The sequence below is a fragment of the Osmerus mordax genome, chromosome 5, assembly GCF_038355195.1.
Source record: "Osmerus mordax isolate fOsmMor3 chromosome 5, fOsmMor3.pri, whole genome shotgun sequence".
Classification (NCBI taxonomy): Eukaryota; Metazoa; Chordata; class Actinopteri; order Osmeriformes; family Osmeridae; genus Osmerus; species Osmerus mordax.
In genome coordinates this window covers 6,496,874-6,521,249 of record NC_090054.1, presented here as the reverse complement: position 1 = coordinate 6,521,249, position 24,376 = coordinate 6,496,874, and the positions used below count along the sequence as shown (strand labels likewise).

At 40.5% G+C, this 24,376-nt stretch overlaps 2 protein-coding genes across 3 annotated transcripts; one reads left to right on the top strand and one right to left on the bottom strand.

Annotated features, from left to right (window-relative positions):
- Positions 1–3,401: 3,401 nt before the first annotated feature.
- On the bottom strand, positions 3,402–7,044 carry klhl31 (kelch-like family member 31). 2 transcript variants are annotated; one of them, XM_067236426.1, is made up of 3 exons: positions 6,964–7,044; positions 4,688–5,893; positions 3,402–4,540 (listed from the first exon to the last, which is right to left on the bottom strand). In XM_067236426.1, exons 2-3 carry the CDS (start codon positions 5,860–5,862, stop codon positions 3,808–3,810), a joined length of 1,908 nt encoding a protein of 635 aa, XP_067092527.1. In that variant the 5' UTR covers positions 5,863–5,893; positions 6,964–7,044; the 3' UTR covers positions 3,402–3,807. The 2 variants fall into 2 exon arrangements, with proteins under 2 accessions (XP_067092527.1, XP_067092528.1); XM_067236427.1 differs by having other exon boundaries at positions 4,688–5,890; positions 6,964–7,030.
- Positions 7,045–7,347: 303 nt separating this feature from the next.
- eloal (elongin A, like) lies at positions 7,348–22,916 on the top strand. The gene is made up of 12 exons (XM_067236428.1): positions 7,348–7,422; positions 8,593–8,649; positions 8,755–8,867; positions 10,330–10,955; positions 11,091–11,356; positions 11,495–11,594; positions 11,671–11,841; positions 11,930–12,027; positions 12,327–12,507; positions 16,467–16,590; positions 18,630–18,733; positions 22,697–22,916. Exons 1-12 carry the CDS (start codon positions 7,348–7,350, stop codon positions 22,753–22,755), a joined length of 1,974 nt encoding a protein of 657 aa, XP_067092529.1. The 3' UTR covers positions 22,756–22,916.
- Positions 22,917–24,376: the final 1,460 nt, after the last annotated feature.

Genomic DNA, 24,376 nt, shown 5'->3' with positions numbered 1-24,376 from the left:
ACCACTGGAGCATGTGTTGTGCTGCTCCAGAATCCAGTCATACGTTGCAGGAGTTGGTGGAGAAGGGCCAGGAGGGCCAGTGAACCGTTTTCTATTGCTACGAATGTGAGAGTCCGGAAAAGAAGGTTACGACTAGGTCAAGAGTGATACTGCTTGACCACACTAGAATTGTACTGGACTAAGAAGGTTTCCGCTATTTTACTTAAGAGTGTGCTATCAATATCAACATGATTGTTGCTCTATCCCGTGTATCAGGTCCCTGTGCAACCAGATCATTGTCTCGGTTGTGGAGAACCCAAAGACGGGGTTCCAAATGCCGTTGCTGGGGCTGGCTGACCAGGACGAGGAGGCGGTGGTTGGTCCGGGCTGTGTTGATTGATCTCTGGTGTTTTCAGAGATCAAAAGAGGGATTAAATAATATATTGTGCTTAGTAAAGTTATGCATTGCGCTTATTAAAGTTCTGTCTTATGAACTTAGAAGTGTGCTCAGGCTTAAACATTGGGTCTCACACTGGGTGTGGGAAGCAGGCTGTTCTTTGTGTCTCTATCTCTTCATTTTCAGAAACAACCTTGAAACCGGGTGGAGACACGCAGGCAAGAACAACTCCCTGATGCACGAGAGAACAAACTCAACCCTCTTTTCATCTTTCTGTTTTAATTGCACTGTATAAATATATGCTGGGGAGGGACAGATAGCGAGTTGGACTTTGTGAACCAGCCCAAAACTCTGTTGCGGGTAGGGAAACGTAGACAACCCCAGAGCTCTGTACTTGTTGATTTCCAACTGCTGCATTAAAGCTGATATTATCGGACCTCTGCGACTCCAGACCACTCTTTCTAGAACACAGATTTGTGTCATTGAATACCATCATTACATATTGGAATAGACACAAAGAATTTGAGTCCTTCAATACGCACTCTACCAAATACTATTTGGTAGGCTAATGTAGCTACCATTTGAAATAGTGGTACAAAAGACATCGGGATAGATTAGCTCTAGCTCTACCTTAGGCTATCAATTTCAGATCAGCCTAAAATAAATTATAGCCTAAAATACGTTCTGATCCAGTGGGTCGGTTAGGGGACACTATTCGATGTATCGCTGCTATCCACCAGTTAATTGATGGTAATATGCGCTATGTTAACTCGATGGTAAAGTAGCTAGCGATAATGTAGGAAACGCGCTAGCCGGATGTAGTTCAGGGCCTTGCGTTCTAAACTGATCTGTTATTAGGTGCGTTCGACATGACCTGACTTAATGCAGCGCTGCAGGCGGCTGACTTGAAACAGTGAATTCGGGTTAGACTTTTTGTCCGACTTGAGACGGCGCCGAGGCTAGGTCACTGTGACGTAGCCATCAAAGTACAGTGAGATTGATTCAGCTGCCAGCTGTGTAGCCGAGCGCATTTTCTCAAGAGCAACTGCACGGTTTCTAATGACGACAGCTATTTCATGATTGGCCAGACTCACACACGACAACTTTGACGCCTGTTTTGTAATTATTCTGACACCTTCAGTTTCGCCAATGCTCAAATCCGGACCAAACTGTTTAATTCAATCAAAAATGTGTTGAAGAAAGGGTTTTAGTCCGCCTCTTCACTAACGGAAAGACTACATTTAATTATAAATAAAGTAAAGTAAGCTAACAGCGCTTGATCGGCCATGACTGACGTCAACGCAGCAAACCACGAGAAGCTGGAATGTCCGAATTCACAGAGCCGTTTTTAACTCCTCCCCAACTGCAAGCGGCTACTCTCGCCAGTCGTTTCATGCAGCCGCAGTCCATGTCAAACGCACCTATTGTTTAACGCTAGACCGGAAGAGCCGGAACTGGAAAGATGGCGCGGTCCGGTTTCGCGCTCTCGCTTACCTCTTTGCCACTTTTCATAGAAATGAATGGAGACGCCATCTTGGAAGACAAAAGTAGCTGCCTCACGACATCAACGTCATCGTTCTCAGCCACTCCCTCTGTTCGCTGATTGGCCCTACAAAAAATTGATTTGAGAAAATGGACTTATGTGCCGAATTCCCAGACCTAGTACAGAAGCCAAATCAAAATTGAGCGGAAGTACGTAGGAGGGCAGAGCAAGGCTACCACAGCATTGGCAATTTGACTAGAATAGATATGGAGGTTGAACAAGTAGAATTTCAGAAATGTAGGTACCAAAAGGACTGTAAAGAACTTTCATCACCAGCTCCATCACGGGCACTGCATCTATATAATTCCATAAATCTGTGTGTGTCCCCGAAATCATCACGGGCACTGTGCCCTATGTATAATTCCAGGAATCTGTGTGTGCCACCAGTTGTATCACGGACACTATGCACTATCTATAGTTCAAGGAATCTGTATTTGTGTGTTTCACTGACATCTTAATCACTGACTGCATCACAGGCACTTTACACTAGTTTGACTTGAGAGCCCTGCTACCCGCTATCCTTACAACAATGCTAATATCAATACCACTTTAGGCACAGTAAATTGCCTAAATTAATGCTCAATAAGTGAAATGTTGCAAAGCAAGCTTTGTTTACGCAAAGCATCTTTTTATGCAACTATTTCACTGCAGGAGAAACAAATATTCACCAAAATCTCAGTATTTTCTTTTTAAGTATTTTCTTTTATTATTAGTGTGCAGAGCATGTAAGAAACTATTATGACGATAACTGAATAATCTTCACTCACAAATGAGTACATAATCATGTTAATTAGAACCACCAACAAGTTTGATAAATAATTTCAGTTCCATCTCATACACACACATCAAATTATTTAATTTAAAAACAAGTGCATTCAAATACATGAGCTGTCAAGGAATGCAAGAGGCAAAGTCCTCACTCCAATTAAAGCCCAGGCTAATAACTTATCCATGTGCTCTTTGTTTCATTCTTTTTAACAAAACAAATGTTACCAAATTCATTCAATCCTCATCACTACAACCTTCCCCCAGTTGTGTTTGCTATTTACTGTGTTGTTGAATGTTAATGAAAAATAACTTACAGCACCTACTCCTGGTAGGTGTACTAGATATTGAGTGAGATCCTACAGATAAGGGTTAAGGCTAAGGGTTTAATAATTACTTTATCTAATTCATTGATTGCTGAAATTTGCGGGTTGTAATATTTGTATCCAAAAACAGATGACTAAACAGCAGTTTCCTTTGAAATATTAAACATATAATTTTTCTTCTCAATCACAGTTTATATTATTTTGACAATGTCCTGTAAAATGTAAGGCTTTGTGTCTCTGAAACATAAAGGTAAGCCTAACATATCAACATTTGCAACATTTACATAATTAACTGAATCAGTGTAAAATAACAGCTTTTTCTGGTTATGGAGAATAGGGCTGAAGAAAACTATTATGACAGAATTGGCCACAAAAGTAAATGAATCAAGGCTAAATTTCCGTGTTTATTAAACATCTGGAGATTCTTCACATTCATGTAAATTCCTAGAACCATTCTCTGTCACAATCCTAATCAAACACAACAAAGTAAGTTCTGAGCAAGTGCTTTTGACTATCAATGTTCTCTTTGTCAACTAAAATTGAATTTGTCTCTCAAACTTCCAGAATGTATCTCTCATCCACTGCAATTTATTTTTCAAAATGTCAATAAATGAAATGATTTAATCAAATCTGTCCAGATTATGCATACCATTTTATATGTCATCAGTTTTTCTTTTTAATTGACAATGGATTTGGTCAATACAAGCACAGATTTGACTTTAAAAGATGGGATGACATTAAAGTCTTAGGGGGTTCTTTGGTATACCAACTGGCTTGAGGAACAATAACTTAAACTTCTATATGCTGACAGGTGCCGATGAGACTGAGCTAGCCCTAGACTCTCGCGTTTTGCGTGTAGGTATAGTAATAACACAGCATGAGATGCCAACTGTAGCCTCTGGCAACTCGTCATCCTCAGTCCATTCATTGAGATCTGGGTTGTACACCTGGATGCACTTCTTGTACTTCTTCTCAATTTCGTTCCATCCTCCCATGAGGTAGATCTTGTTCTCCAGGGTGATGGCACCAGCTGTGCTAACCCCCGTGTGCAGGGGGGCAGAGTAGCTCCACTGGCCGCTCTGAGGGTTGTAACATTCGACTGCTAAGACATCCACCCTCTCACCACGCCCACCCAGCTGGCTGCCACCAATGACATAGGATCTGTCTCCTATTGTGACTGAAGAGTGCCAGCCTCTCGGGGTGCTCAAGCTGTTCTTATCCTGCCAGCTGTCAGTGGAAGGGTCATAACAACACACAGCCCTTGAATAGGCATTGTTGATGTAACCACCAGTTACTAAGATTTTGCCATCGACGACAGAGCTGGCATGACAGCACCTAGGGATCTCCATGGGTGCTTTCATCTGCCATTGGTTGGATGATGGCACATAGCATTCCACGGAGGCCTGGCAGCCGTCGGAGTTGCGGCCTCCGACAGCAAACAGGAGGCCATTGAAAGTGTTGAGACTGAAGTGGGTGCGCTTCTGGATCATGTTGTTCAAATGGATCCAAGTGTTGAATCGTGGATCATACCTTTATGAGACAAGGATATGTTTCAAAGATCTATATTGCATTGCATGTATTTCAAAACATAATAATGGCTCTTGATTTTTATGTAGTGTGAAGATGTAGTGAGTGTGCATTTGTGTGTGTGTAAGAGGGAGTGAATGAAACCCTCACCTGCAGAAGTTGCTGACAGCATGTTTAGCCTGGTTCCTTGCATCATTCTGGTCTTCTCCTCCAGCCACATAGAGGAAGCCATCCAAAACTGCCACACACTGATTAAAGCTCTTCGCTGGCATGTCTGTCAATTTATTCCACACATTGTCTTCATCTCTGTAGAGCACCTCTTTGCTAAGAGACTTCTCTGTCAAGGCAGGTCGTCCACCTACTGTCACCAGCACCCGGAGACCTCCACGCACCTTTGTCCTGCGAGACTGGAGGATATTCTGCTGGAATGGCAACAGGTGGTAATTCATTGCGTCAACCAGCAGACGATGGCATTCAGGGTCTTGCATCATCCTGGGAACACTCTGGACATGGTTAACCAGGTCCTGGGCCGAGATGGTACCAAAGCGGATGTGAGTCAAGAGATCTGCAGCATACTTCAGCCTCTTCTCATCAAAGTCTAGCCACTTCATGGCAATCTGGAAGGCAGTGATCTCGGAGGGCAGCTGCAAGGAGTCGTCTGTGAGGAAGTCACTGATCTGTTCGTAGGTCAGCTTCAGGAACTGCTCCATCTCTGAAAACTCGATGAAGTTCTCGCGCATGTACTTCTGAGCGGAAATCTTGGTTTCTTTGAGGTTGTAGGTGTCAGCAATGTTGGCCACATACATGCAGTTCTCCACGCTCAGCTCCTGCATGAGGAAGTCGCTGCACATCTTCACCAGGGTGTTGATCTGTAACAACAGAGCCGCCGCAATGGTGCTGCCGATACCATACAAAGACAGGGTCATCTGACCCGAGTAGGCATATGTGATGACTGTGGCAAGGCCTACAGGTGAAAGATCGTTGAGATCTATCGTTGTGAGGGATGAATCCTTCTTCAACATGTTGTGAATGTACTCGCTGCAAGAGGCCATGACCACTTTGTGGACATCGAAGGACTTTGACTTAGTAGCTACGGTAAGATCACAAAGGAATCTGTCCTGTCGCATGTTGCTCAAACCCTGTAAGAGGTTAGGAGCATACACAGGGTCGGTAACTTCCGTAGAGATGCAGCTGAAGCCATTTCCTCCCTCCAGAAGGGCATTCAGTCCATTCATCTTGTTGATCGGGCTGTCTTCCACCATAATTGTCATTTCAGTTAAATCTCCTTTATTCTTTTTAGTGGACTTGTTCTTTTTGGGTGCCATGGCTGCAGCAATGGGACACAGCCCAGACCTACTGAACATACAAATAAAAACAGGTCAGAGAGAAAGAGAGCACGATATAATACAATAATGCTACAGTATATTATGCCCAAACCTAACGTAACAAAAAGGTTATAGAATCTTACATGTATCTTACATTTAAATTTAATATTTAATCAAAAAAGTGTGGTTAAATTACTTATTGGTATCTTCTTGCTGAACGTATATCTTTTTTCTGTCGTGACCTTCCATGGAATAATTAAGTTAATTGTTATTTATTAATAATAATAATAATTATCACTAACTGAAAAGGCGAACACAAAGGCAAGACCAAAGTAACAGTGAATTTCAGAATACATATATTGGGAGACGATCTTAAACTAAGTTCAATAAGCTGCAGCTTTAATGCCTTACACTTCTAAACCATATGCTCCATATTTTAATGGCACCACAACATGGACAATTTATCACGCCTTATTGTGAATGTTTACAGAGTAGATCCACACAGTTTATTCATAACAGGTTAATTCGATATGGAAATAGCGTTGCTGTGACCCATAAATGCGGTGATGCTGGAGCAAGTCAGCGCTTCAACATTCCTTTCTCTGCATCTGTCACAATTTATCAGTAGCAGGTCCAGGAATAGCAGCTCATGATAGCTCACGAATTGCGTTCCTTTTATAGACGTTTGACAGCAGGACTCGGCCTTGTGTCCTCTGGCTATTATCGTTAAATGTGAATACTATTTTAAAGAAGTATTCGCCTCAGAACAATAATTGCAAAATTCACATTTAAATTCTCCCAGAAAATATTTTTGAATAGGTACAATAACGTTTTACAATGAACATTTTAAGGATCGGAGGCCTCGCGGAGACCTTCTACACCATTTGGCTGAAAATGCAAATAGCTTAGAATGAATGACTATTTAGAAAAGCCGATGGTAAGCCTTCTTCTGTAGACCAATAACTAAAGGCCTTTCTCACAGTATAGGCTTATTTGGCTCGAGGAACATGATTCACCTTATTGATATTAGGTTTCTGAACATACACATCAATTGTTGCATATGTAAACAAATAAACATACACTTTGAGTAAATGTACTCACCAGAGAGATGATGAAGTTGGGGAGTAAATGACTTGCACCTCTAGACAGTGTTCGGGGGAGAGAGAGCGACAGTCGTCAACAGTTCCAAAAGGCAGAGCAATTAACTCCTCCTCTGGGGTGCGCAAGGGATCCTATTGCGCAACACAACACAACTTTCCGGGGTGTAAGTGAGGGGCGTCAAGTCTATGCATGCAACAATGATCCATTTAACATGAGAGCATGTGGATTTGTACCAGCTATATTGTTCCTCTCTAATACCATTTCCACTCATCTGGGGCGATGGCCCTTTAAACAACTAATAGACACGCCCATTATAAATTGACTCATGGTTGTTAACTTGCGCGTTTGGATCTGCAGGTGGCTAGATACACGTGAACAGCCGCAATGGCCACCTCTAATGTGTCGAAGAAAGTGTTGCGGTTAAAACTTAAGCTCACAGAATCGACAGAATCAAAGACGGTATTTTCATGCAGATACTGAAGTTGTCTCTCCCACTCTAATTAGGCAATTGTACAAATACAATGCTTAGTTAATTGGTTAATAAGTGACTGTAGCTTGGAAACAATTTAAGTAACGATCATAAAAGCAAAAATATGAATAGGTGTCTTCGAATGAACAAACTTGTTTTTGTGCAATTGCTAAAGTTGGCAACTGCTAGTGCATTTACCCAACAGCTATCTCTTTGAGAATTAGAGTAAGCTAAATGCTACTCTACAGTGGTGTTTATTCCTGTTGGGCGTTAAGTGTCCACCATACTGTTTCCTATACCTGTTTTGGTACATCTGTTCAGTCAAATTTGCTCGAAGATAATGTAGAAAGAAGCCAATAGATTGCCAGTACTGATTGTACTTGTCTACAGGACCTACACTTTACATTACTAATTTTAAAGTAGAATTGCGAAGCAGTAGTCATTGCAGAGTAGATCTGATTACGACCATGGATACTCCCACTCCAGAGTTGCAGTGCATGGCTGTAGTGCTAGCAAAATGGGAGCATGAAAGGTGTCAGAATGAATACTTGTATCTAGAAATGTGCTCTGCTACTGCCTAACTCCAGTCTAGAGGGGGGCAGAGTTTAGAGTTGGGTGTGCTTGTGCTAAAATTAAACACTCAGTTGTTCAACTTGTGGCTGCCGTCCATCAAGGCAACCATGAACATTGAGTTTTGACATGTAAAGGTTTCTGGTCAGGGTAACTTTGTGTAGAGATTATTATTACCATTATTGCAAAATGGTTAAAGCTCTGTTGAGCTGTTTTCTTTTGGCAAGATAGGAAAAACCTGCTTCACACTGACTTCTCTTCCATCTTCTGAGAGCAGCTTGTACCCATGTGAAACCAGAATTGGCGCTGCCCATTTATAGTTCATAGTAAACGGAGCTGTCTAGATGGGTGGGGGTACTCATATACATAGCTTCTACTCTGTGCACAATCAGCAATTCTGGCTTTCTAATGACACAAGCATTGCCATATTTGGCATGTCTATTCATATGACCACAGGCCATTCATTCAATGTTATTTAAATGTAATGTGAATTCATGAATGTTTATATCAAAATGGGAGAAAAAACCCAAGCTATGTAGATTTACCAATTTATTGTCAATGGTCCTAATTCACTATACCCTTGTTAACAGGTCCTGGAAACTTTAAACAAACTACAGGAACTAGACATCACCATAGATGTTCTTGCAGTAAGTTTACCCATGTGTTTTTGATTTGTGTTAATAAGTTGTATCAGTGAGTTGTCTGCAAGTTGTCAACTGATTTGTACATGTGTTCATCTTCTACCTGGTTAGGAAACTGGCATTGGCAAAGCTGTGAACTCTTTTCGTAAGCATGGAGATGCTGGCGAGGTTGCCAAGTCACTTGTGAGGCACTGGAAGAAACTAGTCCCCAAAGAATCTCAGAGGTATGTCTGACTAGATACTCCATTTAAATGATTTTGATCTATTCATTTTGTGATTGAGTTGGTTGATCTGGGTTTTTTTTAGGGTTCCTCCTGTAAGACAATAGGTGGCGCTACAGTCCATGCCCGAAAATGTCAATTTTCAAAGTGATGCCATTTTCAGGCCAAAAGTCCCCAAATTCGATACTCTGATTAAATAAAAAGTTCATATGAAGACTTGACAATGTTTAGTACACAAATCTGAGAAATTGTTGAATGTAAAAATGAAAAGTAGATTCATTGTGAATATTTGAAATATGAATTCTTGGCTAAGGGCCCCTTCATATGACTGCCAAATTCTCACTGATGCATGCATGCCCCTGACACACACACACAAGCTTGGTGCGACGCACACGCATCCCAAGCCTTCTGGCTGCCCTGACCAAGCCCCACCCCCCCATCAGAGACAGTTGGTGACAGAGAGGTGCAGACCATAATGATATCCATATCATACATAGTCATGCATTAAGAGTATAGTAAAAAATAGAGACTAAATGTGTAAATGGATGTTGAAACTCAGTGGTCTGAGTTGGCGAATGTAAGTTTAGGCCTTTTAAACCTCTAGATAAAAAATAAATAAAAAATCTGATTTGATTGGAACTCTCTCTTTTATACATTTATAGTTGGATTTTACATTTAACAGACATTTAATTCATTTAGCAAGTTCTTAACTCAAACAACAATAACACAGTACATATGGTGTACAAAATTGCAGTCAGATTTGGCGAGATTGCTAGCTTGGATGTTATCTTTACATATATACAGCGCCCTTGGGTACCCAGCATGCAGTGCGGCATGCCAAAAAAGGGAAAGTTGTGGAAAATAGTTGGGTTGGAAAAGCGGTGCGGGGAATTTCAGTTGTTATCTTCGTTCAGTTAAATGTGTGTAATGTTATTGTTTGTTAGTTAAGATAATCCTGTTTGTCACCCTGATTGTGCATGCTGTGTAGTTTAATCAGACCAGAGTAATGATAATTCACTGTCTTGAGTCTGCTGTACTCTCACCAGTTACACTCGCAAACAGCTGAACATGCACTCTGTCCTAGCCCAGTTGATAACATGACTCTTGTCACTTGTGTATTGCCCGAGTTGCCGGAATGCCATAATCTCAGGTAGGGTTTTCGCGTCCACCGTTTTCTAGCCAAATCAAGCTACTTTGAAAACAGTGTCGAGGGTGGCAGGTTTTTGGGCTACTTCTAAACCTCATGCACCCATAATGTCGGCAGCATGGATTTTTCTCGACAGCGACAATTTGTGAAGAATTTCAAAAAATTACTTAAAATCAGCCATTGCTCCAATTGTCTTGAAATGTTGTGTACATGATACATGTCTGTATCATGTCAATTTTGAAATAGTTTGAAATGTTGAGGAGGAACCCGCCATTGCTGCCTGCAGCTATATTTCATATTGTTTCTGTGTTTCTCCAGCCACACAGAGGATGGTGCAACTTCACAGACCAAACATTTCAAAACTGCAAAGAGCCAAATCAATTCAGCGGAGGGATGTGTAAAAACTGAGGACCACAATGAACTAGATTTAAAGCAGAAATGTTCAGAAATGGATGACAAAGATTACGTAACTTATGAGGACCAGTTAAAACCAGAGGAGAAAAAGAAAGACCTTTTGGCGAGAGATGAACCACAAGAGATAGACAGAAAGCTGGAGACAGAGAAAAAGGGTAAAGAAGAGATGGAGAGAAATAAGAAAAAGGAAGAGAGAGAAAAGGGGGAAGAGAGAAAGAGGGAGAGAGAGGAAATAAAGGCAGAGGTAGAGAAAATGGATGTTAGTCAAGAAAATGAAAGAAAGTCACCTGAATTAAAGAAGCATTTTAAATGTGAACGTGAAAGAAGGGAGAATCTGAATAAAAAAGTAGAGAGACGAGAGAAGAAAGGATACGTCCCTTTGAAGATGCATCATAACCATGGTATGGATTCTGAGAATGATGACTTTCTACAATCAAAGAATGATCACAAGAAAAGCAGGCCTGTGTCCAACGAAGGTCCTAAAACTAATTCAGATATATGCAAAGGGAATGGGACAAAGAGAGTCTCTGGTAAGAAACCTCAGTCATGTCCAACATCCTTTTCTAGAGAAACTAAATCAGAATGTGATGGCAACCGAACACTGTTCAATATTGATAGTCTCCAAGTTAACAAAAAAGCTGAGAATGAAGCAGCTTTGTTGGCAGGCGTTCATAAGAGGGGGCCATGTGAAGGGAAGCAAAAATGCATTAAAACCAAAGATCAGACAGCACACAAGAAAAACTCTAAGAATCTCAAAAGTACAAAAGTGTCCAATGATACAAAAAAAAAGGACCTTGAACTGCCCTCTATGTCTTTTGAGTCCTGTCTGAGTTATGACTTCAAAGCACCCAAGAGGAAAAAAAGATCTGGGCACAGTGAAAAGCCAGCAAAAAAACATAATACCTGTGAGAAAGAAGAGGGACCAGTTAAGGTACCGACCATGAAGTTATCTAATGTGTTTGAGGGGAAAAAACTGTACAAACGGTACACACAAAAACAGTACATTTGGATGATTTTCTGTTTTTTTTCCACCTTGTTTCCACTGATTCATAATATTATATTTTTTAAGGGTAAGAAGGGGTCAGTGATGGACTTACTCAATGTTCCTTTGCCAGCATTTCTACCAGAGTGTGATGAGCTCTCAAATTTCCAGTACATAACCGTGAAAGGTTAGTATGGATTAATACAATTTTCTTTGTGTGTTGTGTGGTCTTTCTTGGCATGACTGTGAAGATCTCATTCCAGAGGAGGAGAGAACATCCAGAGCCTCTGATGTCCCACAGGAGGCTCCTATATTTACGGGCCAAAGGCTGAATAAGAAGATGCAGGTCTACTCTGGAGTCAAGACCACCTTCCTCCCATCCATGATGACCCTGTACCAACAATGCATCCGTGCACTACAGAACAACATTGACTGTGAGTGGGCTATGGGAAAATACCTTCTCATTCAAGGTTGAGATTGCTAACAGAACTAAGTAGACCCTGTGTGGTGTCGTCTTCTCAGTGCTCTATGAGATAGGAGGGGTCCCATTTGAAATTCTTCAGCCGGTGTTGGAGCGATGCACACCCTACCAGCTGCAACGTATTGAGGAATGCAACCCAGTAAGAACCCAGCCCAGATACATATAAAATGTTCACGTGGATCACTATATTCTAGGTGATGGCTATAACTTAGGGGCAGAGAATAGGGACATGTCCTTACCAATGTGAAGAGCCAATTGAAATGTCTACACCAATAATTGGTGGCAGAGCAGGGCAAGTGTTGGCATATAGCATATAGGGTGTTAAAACAAGTTTGTCCCCACCAATGTTCAAAACAAACCTATCATCTTGGCTAATGTTTATTGATGGGTTTGGAAAGCCCCCAGGCTATAACTCATTGGTGGTTCTGCTGTTCCCAGGTCTATGTTGGACTGACTGAACTCCTATGGGAGAGGCACTGTCGGAGGGACTTCAGGAACGCCCAGCTAGAGGAGTACGAGTCCTGGAGAGAGATGCACCTTAGACTGTCTGAGGAGAGAGAGAGGAAACTGCAGCAACTGACAAAGACCATAGTCTCTGCTCATTCTGGGAAACCGAAAGGTGTGCTTCGTTCTAGGGCTGAAACGATTTTTCGACGTTATCGACAACATCGACAATAAAAAATTGACTACAAATATTTCTGTTGTCGACAAGTCGTTTAATCTAATATGACCTGTTTTAAGGGCCGGCAATAATGCGATTTGATCAGTGTGGCGCTGTAGCGCTAGACTGTTACGCCTGGGACACACTGGCTGCGAAGCGCCCTGAAGCGCCGCGAAGTACCACGATCGACTACAAATGGCGCGAGGCTGTTCACACTAGACGTGCATTTCTCCTTGCCGGTCACCAAGCCTTTCACTTCCTCTGAGCTTTCCTCTTTCACATGTAAAGCTGACATGGTACATAAACATAGAATGGGATTTATTCACCATGAAAGTTTGCATAGACAAAGAATTTGCTTTGGCAGGAAGGTGCATACAATAAATATATAGGCACCTAAAATTTTAATATGTGGACTATCTATACTAAGGGTACATAAACTAGCAGTACTAAGTGGAATTATAATTAAATAAAATATACAATAAAATAAAATATAAGTTGCCGTGATTTACAATATAAAAATACAAATATTACAAAAAATACAAATGTACAAGATACAATTTTGTAATGCAGTGCAAAAAGCAGTGTGTTTTAGGCAGGAAGTCATTAGAGTCGAAGTTGAAGAGGCCAATAGCGGAAGGGAAGAAACGGCTGAGGGAGCAACAATGCTGTTGCTCCCAACAGCCGTCGCAACAGCATTGTTGTTGGCGTAGTCTTTGTAAAATACGTGCTGTGGGTCATACAACTCTATGTAGGCCTAGGCTACTTCTCAACTTCAATGCTTAACTTTGTCGTCAATCTTCCCAAATGTCTCAGTTGGTTTGTGATGTAGCCACTCCTCTGCTTGAGTATATGCCAGCTTGTCTATCTCGCTCTTAAACACACTGTTTAGAAACAACTGATTAATATGTTGGCTTGACAGTCAATCCATAAGGGTTTTTTTATTTTAAAATGTTTTACATTTTTAGAATTGATCGGATATAGTTTTGGTTGGCCGTTTTTTACCAGCGTAGTGAAGTTGGGTGTTAAGTGATAGACTATAGCCCACAACTAACGTAGTAAAATCTTAATAACCTGTTTGTTTATCAATAATCTATCATATAATATGGTGTATTTTATCATCCTGCAGCCAATTTCGCAAGCGGCTCGAGAAAAAATTTGACCAGCTGCCGAAACGATCGCTGCAGAGCGTGAGCCATTCGCGGCGCTTCACAGTGCTTTGCAACCAGTGTGTCCCAAGCTTAACGCTCCCGTATGCAATTCTATAGAAGACGAGACGACACGAAAGCCAAACTAGCAGAGTTTGGGAAAGGTTGACACAGTGTAACACAGTGTCTTAACACCGTGTCCTAACTGGACGGGACGCGAGCGACGGGACGCGAGCGACGGGACGCGAGCGACGGGACGCGAGCGACGGGGGGGGGGGGGCTTACATGTGTGAATCGAGCTATTTGTGTGTGGATCGCAAAAGAGCGAAAAGAATGTCTCAATTACGTAATTGGAAGAAGGATTGAACGCGTGTCTTGGGCGATCCACAAATGCAGATTCAACACTTCACAAGCAGAATTGTAGATTTACAAGTGACAGACCATGAGAAATGCACACACGGAATGTTAAGTATTTTAAGAAATTACAAATGATACATTTACGAATAGACATCTATGTGTACAAATCATAGCACATTTATGTAAATGTCAACTTACAAATCACGATTAAGATTTTGTTTTTGTGGATCGTAAAACACATTTGTAAATCATGGAACATTTGTGGATCATGGTACTTGCAGTTAGGAATAATTTCTAGACATTTCCCTCTCCATACAGATCAGCCAATCAGGGCAAACGGGCTGTGGCAACAATACAATAGCCCGTACCTATGCATGTCCCTGTATTGGAGTGCGGGAGAGCCGATCGTGACGCGTCCGGGCGCATCCAGGCAATTCGCAGCCAGTGTTAGGCTGTCACTCATAATTCCCGCCTTTGAGTTGAAGCCACGCCTACGAAAAATCGGGGCCAAAAGTCTGAAACTGAAAAACAGATCTGAAAATGAAAAAAAATATATATACAAAAAAATATTATTTGAAGCCGTAAAAAACTAAAACTTGTCTGAAAATGTGAAAAATGAAAATGTATAATTTATTCAAAATAATTCCAGAATGTAATCGAAATTTTATTCAATCTGAAAAAGAATTGGTACACTTATTTTTTGTTTGAATACATGGTTTTATTTTTTCAAGTTTTAGACCAAAACTTACATTTTCAATGTCAAGCTTTTAGATTTAGATATAGATTTTTCTTTCGAATTAACAAAACATTTGGCCCTGATTTTAGCTCCATATAGGCTTCAGATAAATCGGCGATTGGCTAATGTTTCCTTTTGTGCTCATGCCCCGTTCATACCCGCCAACACAGTTCCAGGCAACTTTTCTTGACGTAAGCAAATAAATGGGGTGCTAGTGCCATTTTGGATTGGTTTCAAATTGAACAAAATCTGCTAAAGTTCTTCTATGAAAAAGCTAGTAGTATGAACCAGGTTCGAGAATAAAAAATAGTTTAGATAGGTGAGATAGTTTGATATGTTGACTTGAGTTAATAGAATAAAATCGACCAGACGAGCCGTGTGCCTAATTGGAAATGCAATACCACCAATATCCACTTTGCCTCAAGCTGAGGAGCGAGGGGTTGGGGCATTTAAAGCGGAAACATCCCGGCACAAGAGGACACGTACAACTAGCCAGGATAGCCGTTGATAGTGATACCAGTTGATAAAAATGGGCTAGTTGTATGTGTCCTCTCGTATTTCACACACAGGCCTACTAACAACGTAGCAACATGTCCAAAGACAGCGGTTAGACAGTACTATTTGTACGACCATTTTAACAACACCCTGAAATTCTGAGTACAACTGGAATGCACGTAATGTAAAATCTTAATTTATTTTTTATTTACTTTTACGTTAATGCATTAAATTGATAATTTGGTTTGCCGAGATGAAATGACTTTTGATAATCTTAACACGTATCATATAAGGTATGAGAGGACATTTTGTGAATATTTCTTTTAATAGTTTATCCAAAAATAATTTTTTCTTTATTTTGTTCCATATTCATATGACACACAAAATGAGATATTGGGCAGAATGCTGCATCAGTCAGTCAATTACTTGATACAGTTAATTAAATGGTGAATGACAATGTCTTGATGATTAATCATTCTAATAAGCGTTAGATTAGTCGACTATAAAAAATAATTGTTTGTTGCAGCCCTACTTCGTACCATTTATGTACTTCCATCGCGCTGTGCTTTATGCATTTTAACTGTCACTAATAGGGTTCTGCTAAGAATGTTGTGCTTTGGCTGTAACCCCACAAATAGTAATTCCTTGTTGAATATCAGAAACAAAAGTTCAGTAAGTATTGTCTTTCAAACCAATATCCTTTTGGAAATTGTCTTTACTAAACCCTGTTCCATAGATGGTGAACGATCAAGACTTTTACCAATTGGTTTTCTGTCCTCTGAGCAAGAAGGCCCATAAATCCTGTCAGGCCCTGGGTTAACATAGTCCTGACCATCTGTTCCCAGGCCGTTTGAGTCCTATGAATAGATTCAAAGTGAGACTGGTTACGGGGTTAAATGTGAAACCATATCAACCCATTACTGACGTCTGACCATCCAGAGTTAGACACTTGACTGATTCTGACTGCCTAAATCTGTCCTGAGGCACTGTTAAAAATCGACCACCTCAGTACAATTACACTGGATTCCAAGTGTTAACATGGTGTTGATCTCCCAACTACATTACTGATTTTAAACACAGATATTCTCAGTTAAGATCCTACTTAGTTTGAAATACACTAATGAAAACCCTGAAGGTAATCAGGATACAAAAAAATGTGTGTTTGCTGCTTTATTTTCCTTCAGGACGTCAGGTGAAGCTGGCATTCATCAATTCTATTGCCAAGCCACCCAGAAATGTCCGTATTCAGCAGGAGATCTATGGAACCGCTCATCCCTTGCAGCAGCCTCATCCTCTGGACAGACCCAGGTTGGTTCTGACAACAGATATATTATTTAAAGGGTATTCATTAGGCTATATTGTTTGACTGAACATGTACTCATGCGGGTTGTATAACATAGTGGGGCATTTTCATAACATTCCCTCATGAGATGAACTTTCCAAATATTATAGTAAAAACATTTGAAGTTTGTACATTTGCATTACAAACACTTGTACCATGCGTAGAAATAAATAAATGAAAGTAGATCATATAAAACGGTGAACATACAAACACTAAATCATAAACTTGTAAGACACTACTGCAAAAACTCACGTTCAACATTTACTAAAAAAATGTGTGCAGTGCCGTTTTGAAATGATCTACTGATTTCCAGAACCGGGTAAACGGGTCAGGATGGCTCAGGAATGCTGAAGTGCAATACACAATCTATCAACACATCAACACAATAATTATCTTTAGTTGGTTAGTATAGTTTGTTGCTAGATCTGTTGATGTGATATCGGTGGTGTGAATGTTTGGATCTCTCTTCTCAAACAAACAAAAAGTGATATGGCTGTAACTAGGTGCTATAACCCGTCACTGATGGGGTAATGTTGGGTTAAATGCCTTTCGCATGAGGTTAGGTTAGAGCAGGGATCAGGGCAAAGTGCAGGGTAAACTGGTTTTATTCTGGTCGGAGATGGAGCGTGTGTCCCAGAGTTCATGTTGTTAATAGACCACTGGTAGTGTACACAAGCCTTCCCAGGCCTTATGTCCTTTCAGCCAAGTGGAACAAATTAATGTTACAAAATAGTGATTTGGTTATTAACATTTACATTTACATTTAGTCATTTAGCAGACGCTCTTATCCAGAGCGACTTACAGTAAGTACAGGGACTTTCCCCCCGAGGCAAGTAGGGTGAAGTGCCTTGCCCAAGGACACAACATCGGTTGGCATGACCGGGAATCGAACTGGCAACCTTCGGATTACTAGCCCGCTTCCCTCACCGCTCAGCCACCTGACTCCCTTATTAACAGGATTGATCTCTTATTAGAAAGACAATTGTTCAACATCAAAGCTTGTGTACAATGTTTTTGTACACTATATATATATATATATATAATATATTAAGAAGCAAAATAAATAGAATCATGTACTGTGTGTGCGTGCGTGTATGTATGTTTGTTTCTGTTTATATCATAGACTTTATAAAGATGGACGACGCGTCTCCGCTTCCTCCCACTGTACAAAAATGAAGCCAAAATATCCCAGATACGGGTGCTGTCATCTTGCACTGGTGATGTTATTTTGGAGCCAGAGTATGCGCAGTAGTGACCGGGTGTTGAAGCCGTTGTATCGAGGTCCCACCCATATACTCGCCCGACATGATCACAAGCACACACTAACCCCTTTTTATATTGTCAAATAGCTCATTATTAACAAACTGATCAGAAAAATGAGCTCCTGAACAGACATCAGCGTGATAAGAACTACCTATAATGACAGAAACCATCTTTGGGGAAAAAAGATTTAGACGTGCACTTAGATTTTTTTGTTTGGCTCATGTTGTTTGGCATCCACTAACATGGAAGGGGCGGGACTTGACTTACATTTACATTTACATTTATTCATTTATTCAACAAGACCCTCAGTAAGTGACAGTGTTCCTGTCACTTACTTAAGTGTTCCTGGAGGAAATAAACTAACATCGGATCCAACAAATCTTTCTTAAGTACCGTTGTACTCCCGGAACAAGTGCGTCTTAAGCCTTTTCTTGAAGGTAGGGAGACAGTCAGTATCTCTGATGGAGGTGGGGAGATGATTCCACCATTGGGGGGCCAGACAGGAGAAGAGCTTGGGTTGGGAGCGGGCGCTCTTGAGAGGTGGGACCACCAGACGGTTGTCAGAAGAAGACTGTAGACAAGTGCATGGACTAGTGTAACCTAGACTAACCTATACTGCAGCCAGCCACCAGGGGGAGATCGAGATGTTTTGTCTTCACTTTTGCAGAGCTGTCATGCTGTCCATTCTCTATTCAGTCTTTGGTTTATATACACTGTACGGCTTATTGTCTTTCTCTCACAGTCCCAAAGCTCAAGACAACAGACCCAGACCCAGCTATGCAGAACCAGCCAAACCTTCGACCACAGCTTCTGGGCCTAGTCAAGCACCAGACTCAAAAAGAGGAAGTAAGAAGAACCAATAAAAACAATGCCTTTGTTGCTCAAAATAAAATGGTTAGGGATAAACTCCTCAATTACATATTTGTTAATGTACTGTACTTGCTATCAGCAAGGCACACTATTGTTATCTCACATAGCCTACACATTATTTATTATCATACCTATGCTAACTCGTCCCACAGTTTTTGCACTACGTGGACATGAAGGGTGTCAATGTGCGTCTTGATCCTGATGGCTATGCAAATATTTTGTAGAAGGTTCTGTAAAATGGTTTAGGATTATTAATTTATTTTGTGGCGTAAAGTAGGCTACATACAGAAAAGTACAACCGGAGCCAGCTAGACACTGCTTGCAGATGACGTCAAGAACTGGCGCATGTTACAGCAACAATGGCTGTTTATCAATCCACATTTTTCTCCGTTTTTGTGTTCTTGTCTCGTTTTATGTCATCTTTCATTGCCCAAGTACATTTCCAATCCAAAGAACACAATACACCAAGAACGTCAAAAATAACCGGAAGTGTTCTTGATCCACCCCTTTTATCGAGGATGCATCGGTTGGTGACTTGGCCAGCCAGAACGCATCTGATTTCCCAGAAGTCATTGCAAGAACACGCATTAGTGATGAAGTTCGGATCATTTTCAACAAATCTTTTTTTCAAGTCATTCGTTCATTTCAAGGGGGGGTTGCTCAACATTTTATAGCCAATTCCCTGGCCTAAATACGTCCACTGCAAACATTTATCATATTCTCATGTATATGTTAGTGCATGTAAACCAGCAGATACTATTTTAAAAGAAAAATTCCCGTATTAAAATAATGCATCATGACAGTTTGTATGATTTGAAATGGTCACACTAGCATTTAATTATCACGGCAAACAATTACACTGCACTGAACTGTAAGTAAAGTACAAAAAAGTTAAAATAACAAAACCTGTAATTATTAGGCCTACTTGTGAACAAATCTCATTCACGTCTTACTATACTAAACCTAGCAATCACGCGAAAGTGAATGAGGTAAACAAATCCTCTGTTTCCTCTTCTGAGCCTATGCAGGTCACGTGAAAAATTATCCAAAGACTTGTACCCGAAAACCCAGTCGGAAATTAACAAATCATTTCTGTTTCCTCTAGGTACTAGAACTGAGCCTATGCAGGTCACGTGAAAAATTATCTCACTCGTTACTCCCGAGTCATACAAATGATTCGTTCAAAATGAACCAATCGTTCACAAACGACATCACTAACGCACATCTCAAATCGTTCTACGTCCTCGTCCAGTCTTGCAAGATCGTTCGAACGCAAGTACGTTCTTAGCGTTCTTCGGATTGATAAACAGCCAATGCATCGATGCGGTTTAGTGGCATCTGGTGTAGTGAAGTGGAGTGAAAGGTAAACTGGACCGATCACACACGTTTTTAGAAACGGGGAGCTAGCGAACCCATTGTTTCCTATGGTACAGCGTGCTTAACGCTTGAGCGCTTCACGTTTTTCTGGTGCTTATTAGACTTGCATAAAAGTTCAAATAGTCTCAACTTTTCAGCAGAAGGCACAGAATCGCCCAACTCATCAATGTCAAGGCTCCGTCACACCATAACGTTCTGGTTAACGTTCTCTGAAAGTTCTAATCGTTAAATTTCAAGCGTTCTAGGGCAAGGTGGACACATCTGGCGTGTGACTAACATGTGACAATAACGCATGACTAGCATGGGACTGACGCATGAGGAGCGTGTAACAGTGACCAAGTAAGACACCCCTGAAAACTATTAGCGTGTGACGACGTGTCACTGGGTCGCGACGACGTGTGACGAAAGCAAACGATGAAAACGATGAATAACAACCAAGTAACGCTAGGTTAACGACTGACTAACGATAGCCAAACGCGTGCAACGTTAGTCAAACGTCCACAAACGTTCTTCAGCGTTATCCAGCGTTTAAAATTAAACGTTGAAGAACGCTGGTTTCCATGAGAACTTTTGTGCATGTTCAAAACTATTTTTTTTTGGACCAGCGTTCTCCGACGATCACCGACGATTACCGACGATTGCCAGCGTCACCAGTGTCCACACAACGCTCTTCTGGCGCTATACCAGCGACCATGGACGATTACCAACGTTTCCTCTAACGTCATAGAACGTTGACCAGAACATTATGGTGTGACGGGGCCTTCACAGGCTGCGCACGTATGGAAAGCCATATGTGCCCAAACATGGAAATTAGAGTTCACGTTTAAACAACATATTTTTTAAGACTTAAGATGTTTAAAATTAGATGCTACTACATTTGTCTGAGGGGAAACCGGATAACAATCATTCAGAGAAAAAAAACAAATCCCCACTCAACCTATCTTATTCGAATTAAGGTTAAGAAATATTATCTACAGTGACATTAACAACTATTTTTTGTAAGCTACTTGTTACCTATTGAGAAAAAAAAGCTTGTATACATTATCATATTCACATTTGGATTGTTATGCATTTACCCGCACAATTTGATCTCCCCGACACACATGGACGGTCCCCAATAATATTAAATAACGTGCTATATGAAACATGATAGCTAGGTAAGAGCCAACATGATCACAAAGTAGGCATGTCCATGATAACAATGTTTGTTGTTATAATTTATTGAATTTAGCAACAACAGCAACACTAGCTAAATCAATTGCAGATATCAGAACAGACCTACCTGCAGTCTCTGAGTGTTTCATGTATTAATTACTTTGTCTTTGCATCGTACCAGCTGAGTAACAGAATGCAACCGTCTGTGATCTGACGTAGATAGGTCGCTGTGACGTAGATCGGTCAGGTTTTGGCTCCGCCTATACAAAACCTGAGCTGAAAACGGAAGAGAAACTGTTGTTCAACGGTCCAACTCCACATTTCAGTGTGACAAAGTTTTCGCGCTTTGCACATGCTTTCAGGAACTCATTTCACACGTATATAATGTACTGAGAAGCAAATCATGTAATTTGCTTTACATGATATTTAAACTTGTCATGTCATAATAGACTGCTTTGTCTAAAATGCACATGCAATGTATAGAATTGCCTTTTGTAAACTGCGCATGGGTTGTTTAAAATTGTCTTTGTTTCCAAGACTGCAGCGAGATGAGTCTCGGATAGGGTGGTATCTCACATGTAGCAAGCTGTTTCCTGCGATATCAACACCCAGTATTTTCATCAGTCTTAGCTAGCTATGGAGGTAGCATAAATACTTACCTGGCCACAAGAATCCACAAACGTATGTTATAGCACTTTTCAATCTATGCAATCTTAATAATAAATATAGAAGTAGAAATTGTACTTTCTAGTTGATAATGCAACACACTGGCCGTTATGTTGATTCTAGAAAACTGATATTTGAAGCTAGGCTAGATTACCCAAAGATCTCTCCTCTTTACTCCTCTGCCATGTTGTGAATGCAGCTGTCATAACCCAGAATCTGTCAGTACAGTATTTTGTATGCATCCTTAAGATACTACAGATTTACAATTACCCATCACCTGTTCAAGGTTTCCAATCCTTCAAACTATCAGAGCTTGACAAAGTGAGTGTTAGGCTGTTGGGAGATATTCAGTTTACCATAGAATATGTGGGATGCCCTTTTGTTGAAAGGATATATAATCCATTTGACTATAAATGCTGATTGAGTGGGGTGGAGTGAAATTTTAAACTGCATGACAGTTCAACACAGGAATATTAGTCTTTATTAGGTATTTTAGGGAATGGGTATGGAGGAGTAGTCGTAGCAGTAGTAGAACACTTTCATCACTTCTGAGAGGCAATAACAATATAATCTATAACAGACATCATAGATATCAATAATAAAAATTTGAGGTAGTATGATGTGGATATCAAGAAAGAATGGGGAGGCAAACTCTTTTAAAATCAGCCTTCCTAAATCCATCTTGTATCTCAATCATGAACAGTGAAGTTTCTAACATTGTTTTATTATTTCCATTTTGAGGAGTTGCTCCTATGATGGCAAAATCCTTGAAAGCCTTTAAGAAGCTGGGACGAAGATGATTGCCCTGAGGCAAGATGGACCAGGAAATGGTTATGTCAAAGGGTACTTTCTTGATAGATTTATTGTTATTTCTTGTGAAACAAACTCTTTAAGTACTAATGCTGATGTTTGTGCTTAAACGTGTGTGCTTATCAAACACCCAGTGAACTACACTATTAAACATGATAAAATGAAACATTTTGGTCTTTACTTCTATTTAGGTGGCACATTGATTCCAGTTGGCATTTGTATACTCATCATTTTGTCTACTGTTGTCTAGGTTTAAGCTCCTCCTGGTGGTCATGAAAACAATTGTGCCTTCAGCCACCCAGGCCCAAAGGTGTCAAAAAGGTCATGTTTAATTGTATACATTATTTGAGTGCCAGCAACACTATTGGCCAATGCGGCTGTAGTTCCTCTTTCCTGTAAAATGTAAGAAGCTCCTCCGTCATTACACACAAAATTGATACAACACTATTGGGCAAGGGGGCCATGGTCCCTCTTCTGTAAAATCTATGGAACTCTACAGTGTCATCCCAAGCACTCAAATTGGACATTAAATGCAATGGCACGATGAAGGAAGAAAAAATGTACATGGTACATGTTGATCTACCAATGTATTTTTTTCTCTTTCAATTATGTCCACTAATGGGCAGAATTTGATATTTCCACTACTTAATAAAACACTGTCTTGGAAAAAGAATATGAAGAAATTGATAGCAGGGGGAATGTTTTTAAAGATGTATCATAGCCACAATGCACTTGGTATTAAATACCATTATGTCCTTTTAGACATGTAATAAAGGAAACCACTTCTCCTGAGAGACACAAGAGGTCACTAAGAGGTTGCATGAGAAGCAAAAATATTTTCTGCTCGAATTCAGAGCATTGAACAGGAAAGGATTTAAATCTGCCACACACACCCACAATCTCACTCACTTCGGCTCTCCTGGTGTCATTAATCTCCTTTTTTTACATTGAGCGGTAATGACTGTTTTCTGTCTGTTTGCCCTTCCGTTTGTTATTGTGAAACAGGGCTTACACAGAGAAACCACCACTGATAGTATACAGGTTTCTGTTGCCAACTGTTCTATATAGTCATCACTTCAAGCAGTAATTACATATTTAACTGTTGTTTAGAGAAGTGTGAGAAAAGGCAATGCATCTCTCTTATGCAGCAAGCAGGTGATTATCATACATTTATTGTGTAGTACAGGATGTAAGGAAAGAGAAAAACCTCAAAAAGTAGTGTAAATGTTTCTTTTAAAGGTTGGACTGATTTAAAGGTTTATTATAGCTATGTAACCTTGCAGAGTCAACACATGGTTAAGTATACAGTCACTGTTGAGTTTTGGAGACAGCTGGGATCCAAACTTTGCAGTTCAGATTAGGTTGTGCAGACCAGTCCAAGACTAAGGAGCGGAAGGAACGGCAGGCAGATTTTTACGTTTAAAACGCAATTTATACTTTTGTATAAGTACTTGCCACATGCTTCGATAGCCAAACAACTGTCCTGCACGTAACTTTCTTTATCGCATTACGTACTTCTGTCGATCAATTTCTTATTTCCTGTTAGTTACTGTGCATCCAATCAGTGACGAAAGGGTTGTACCTACCCTCTCCATTTTGAGTTAATGTAAT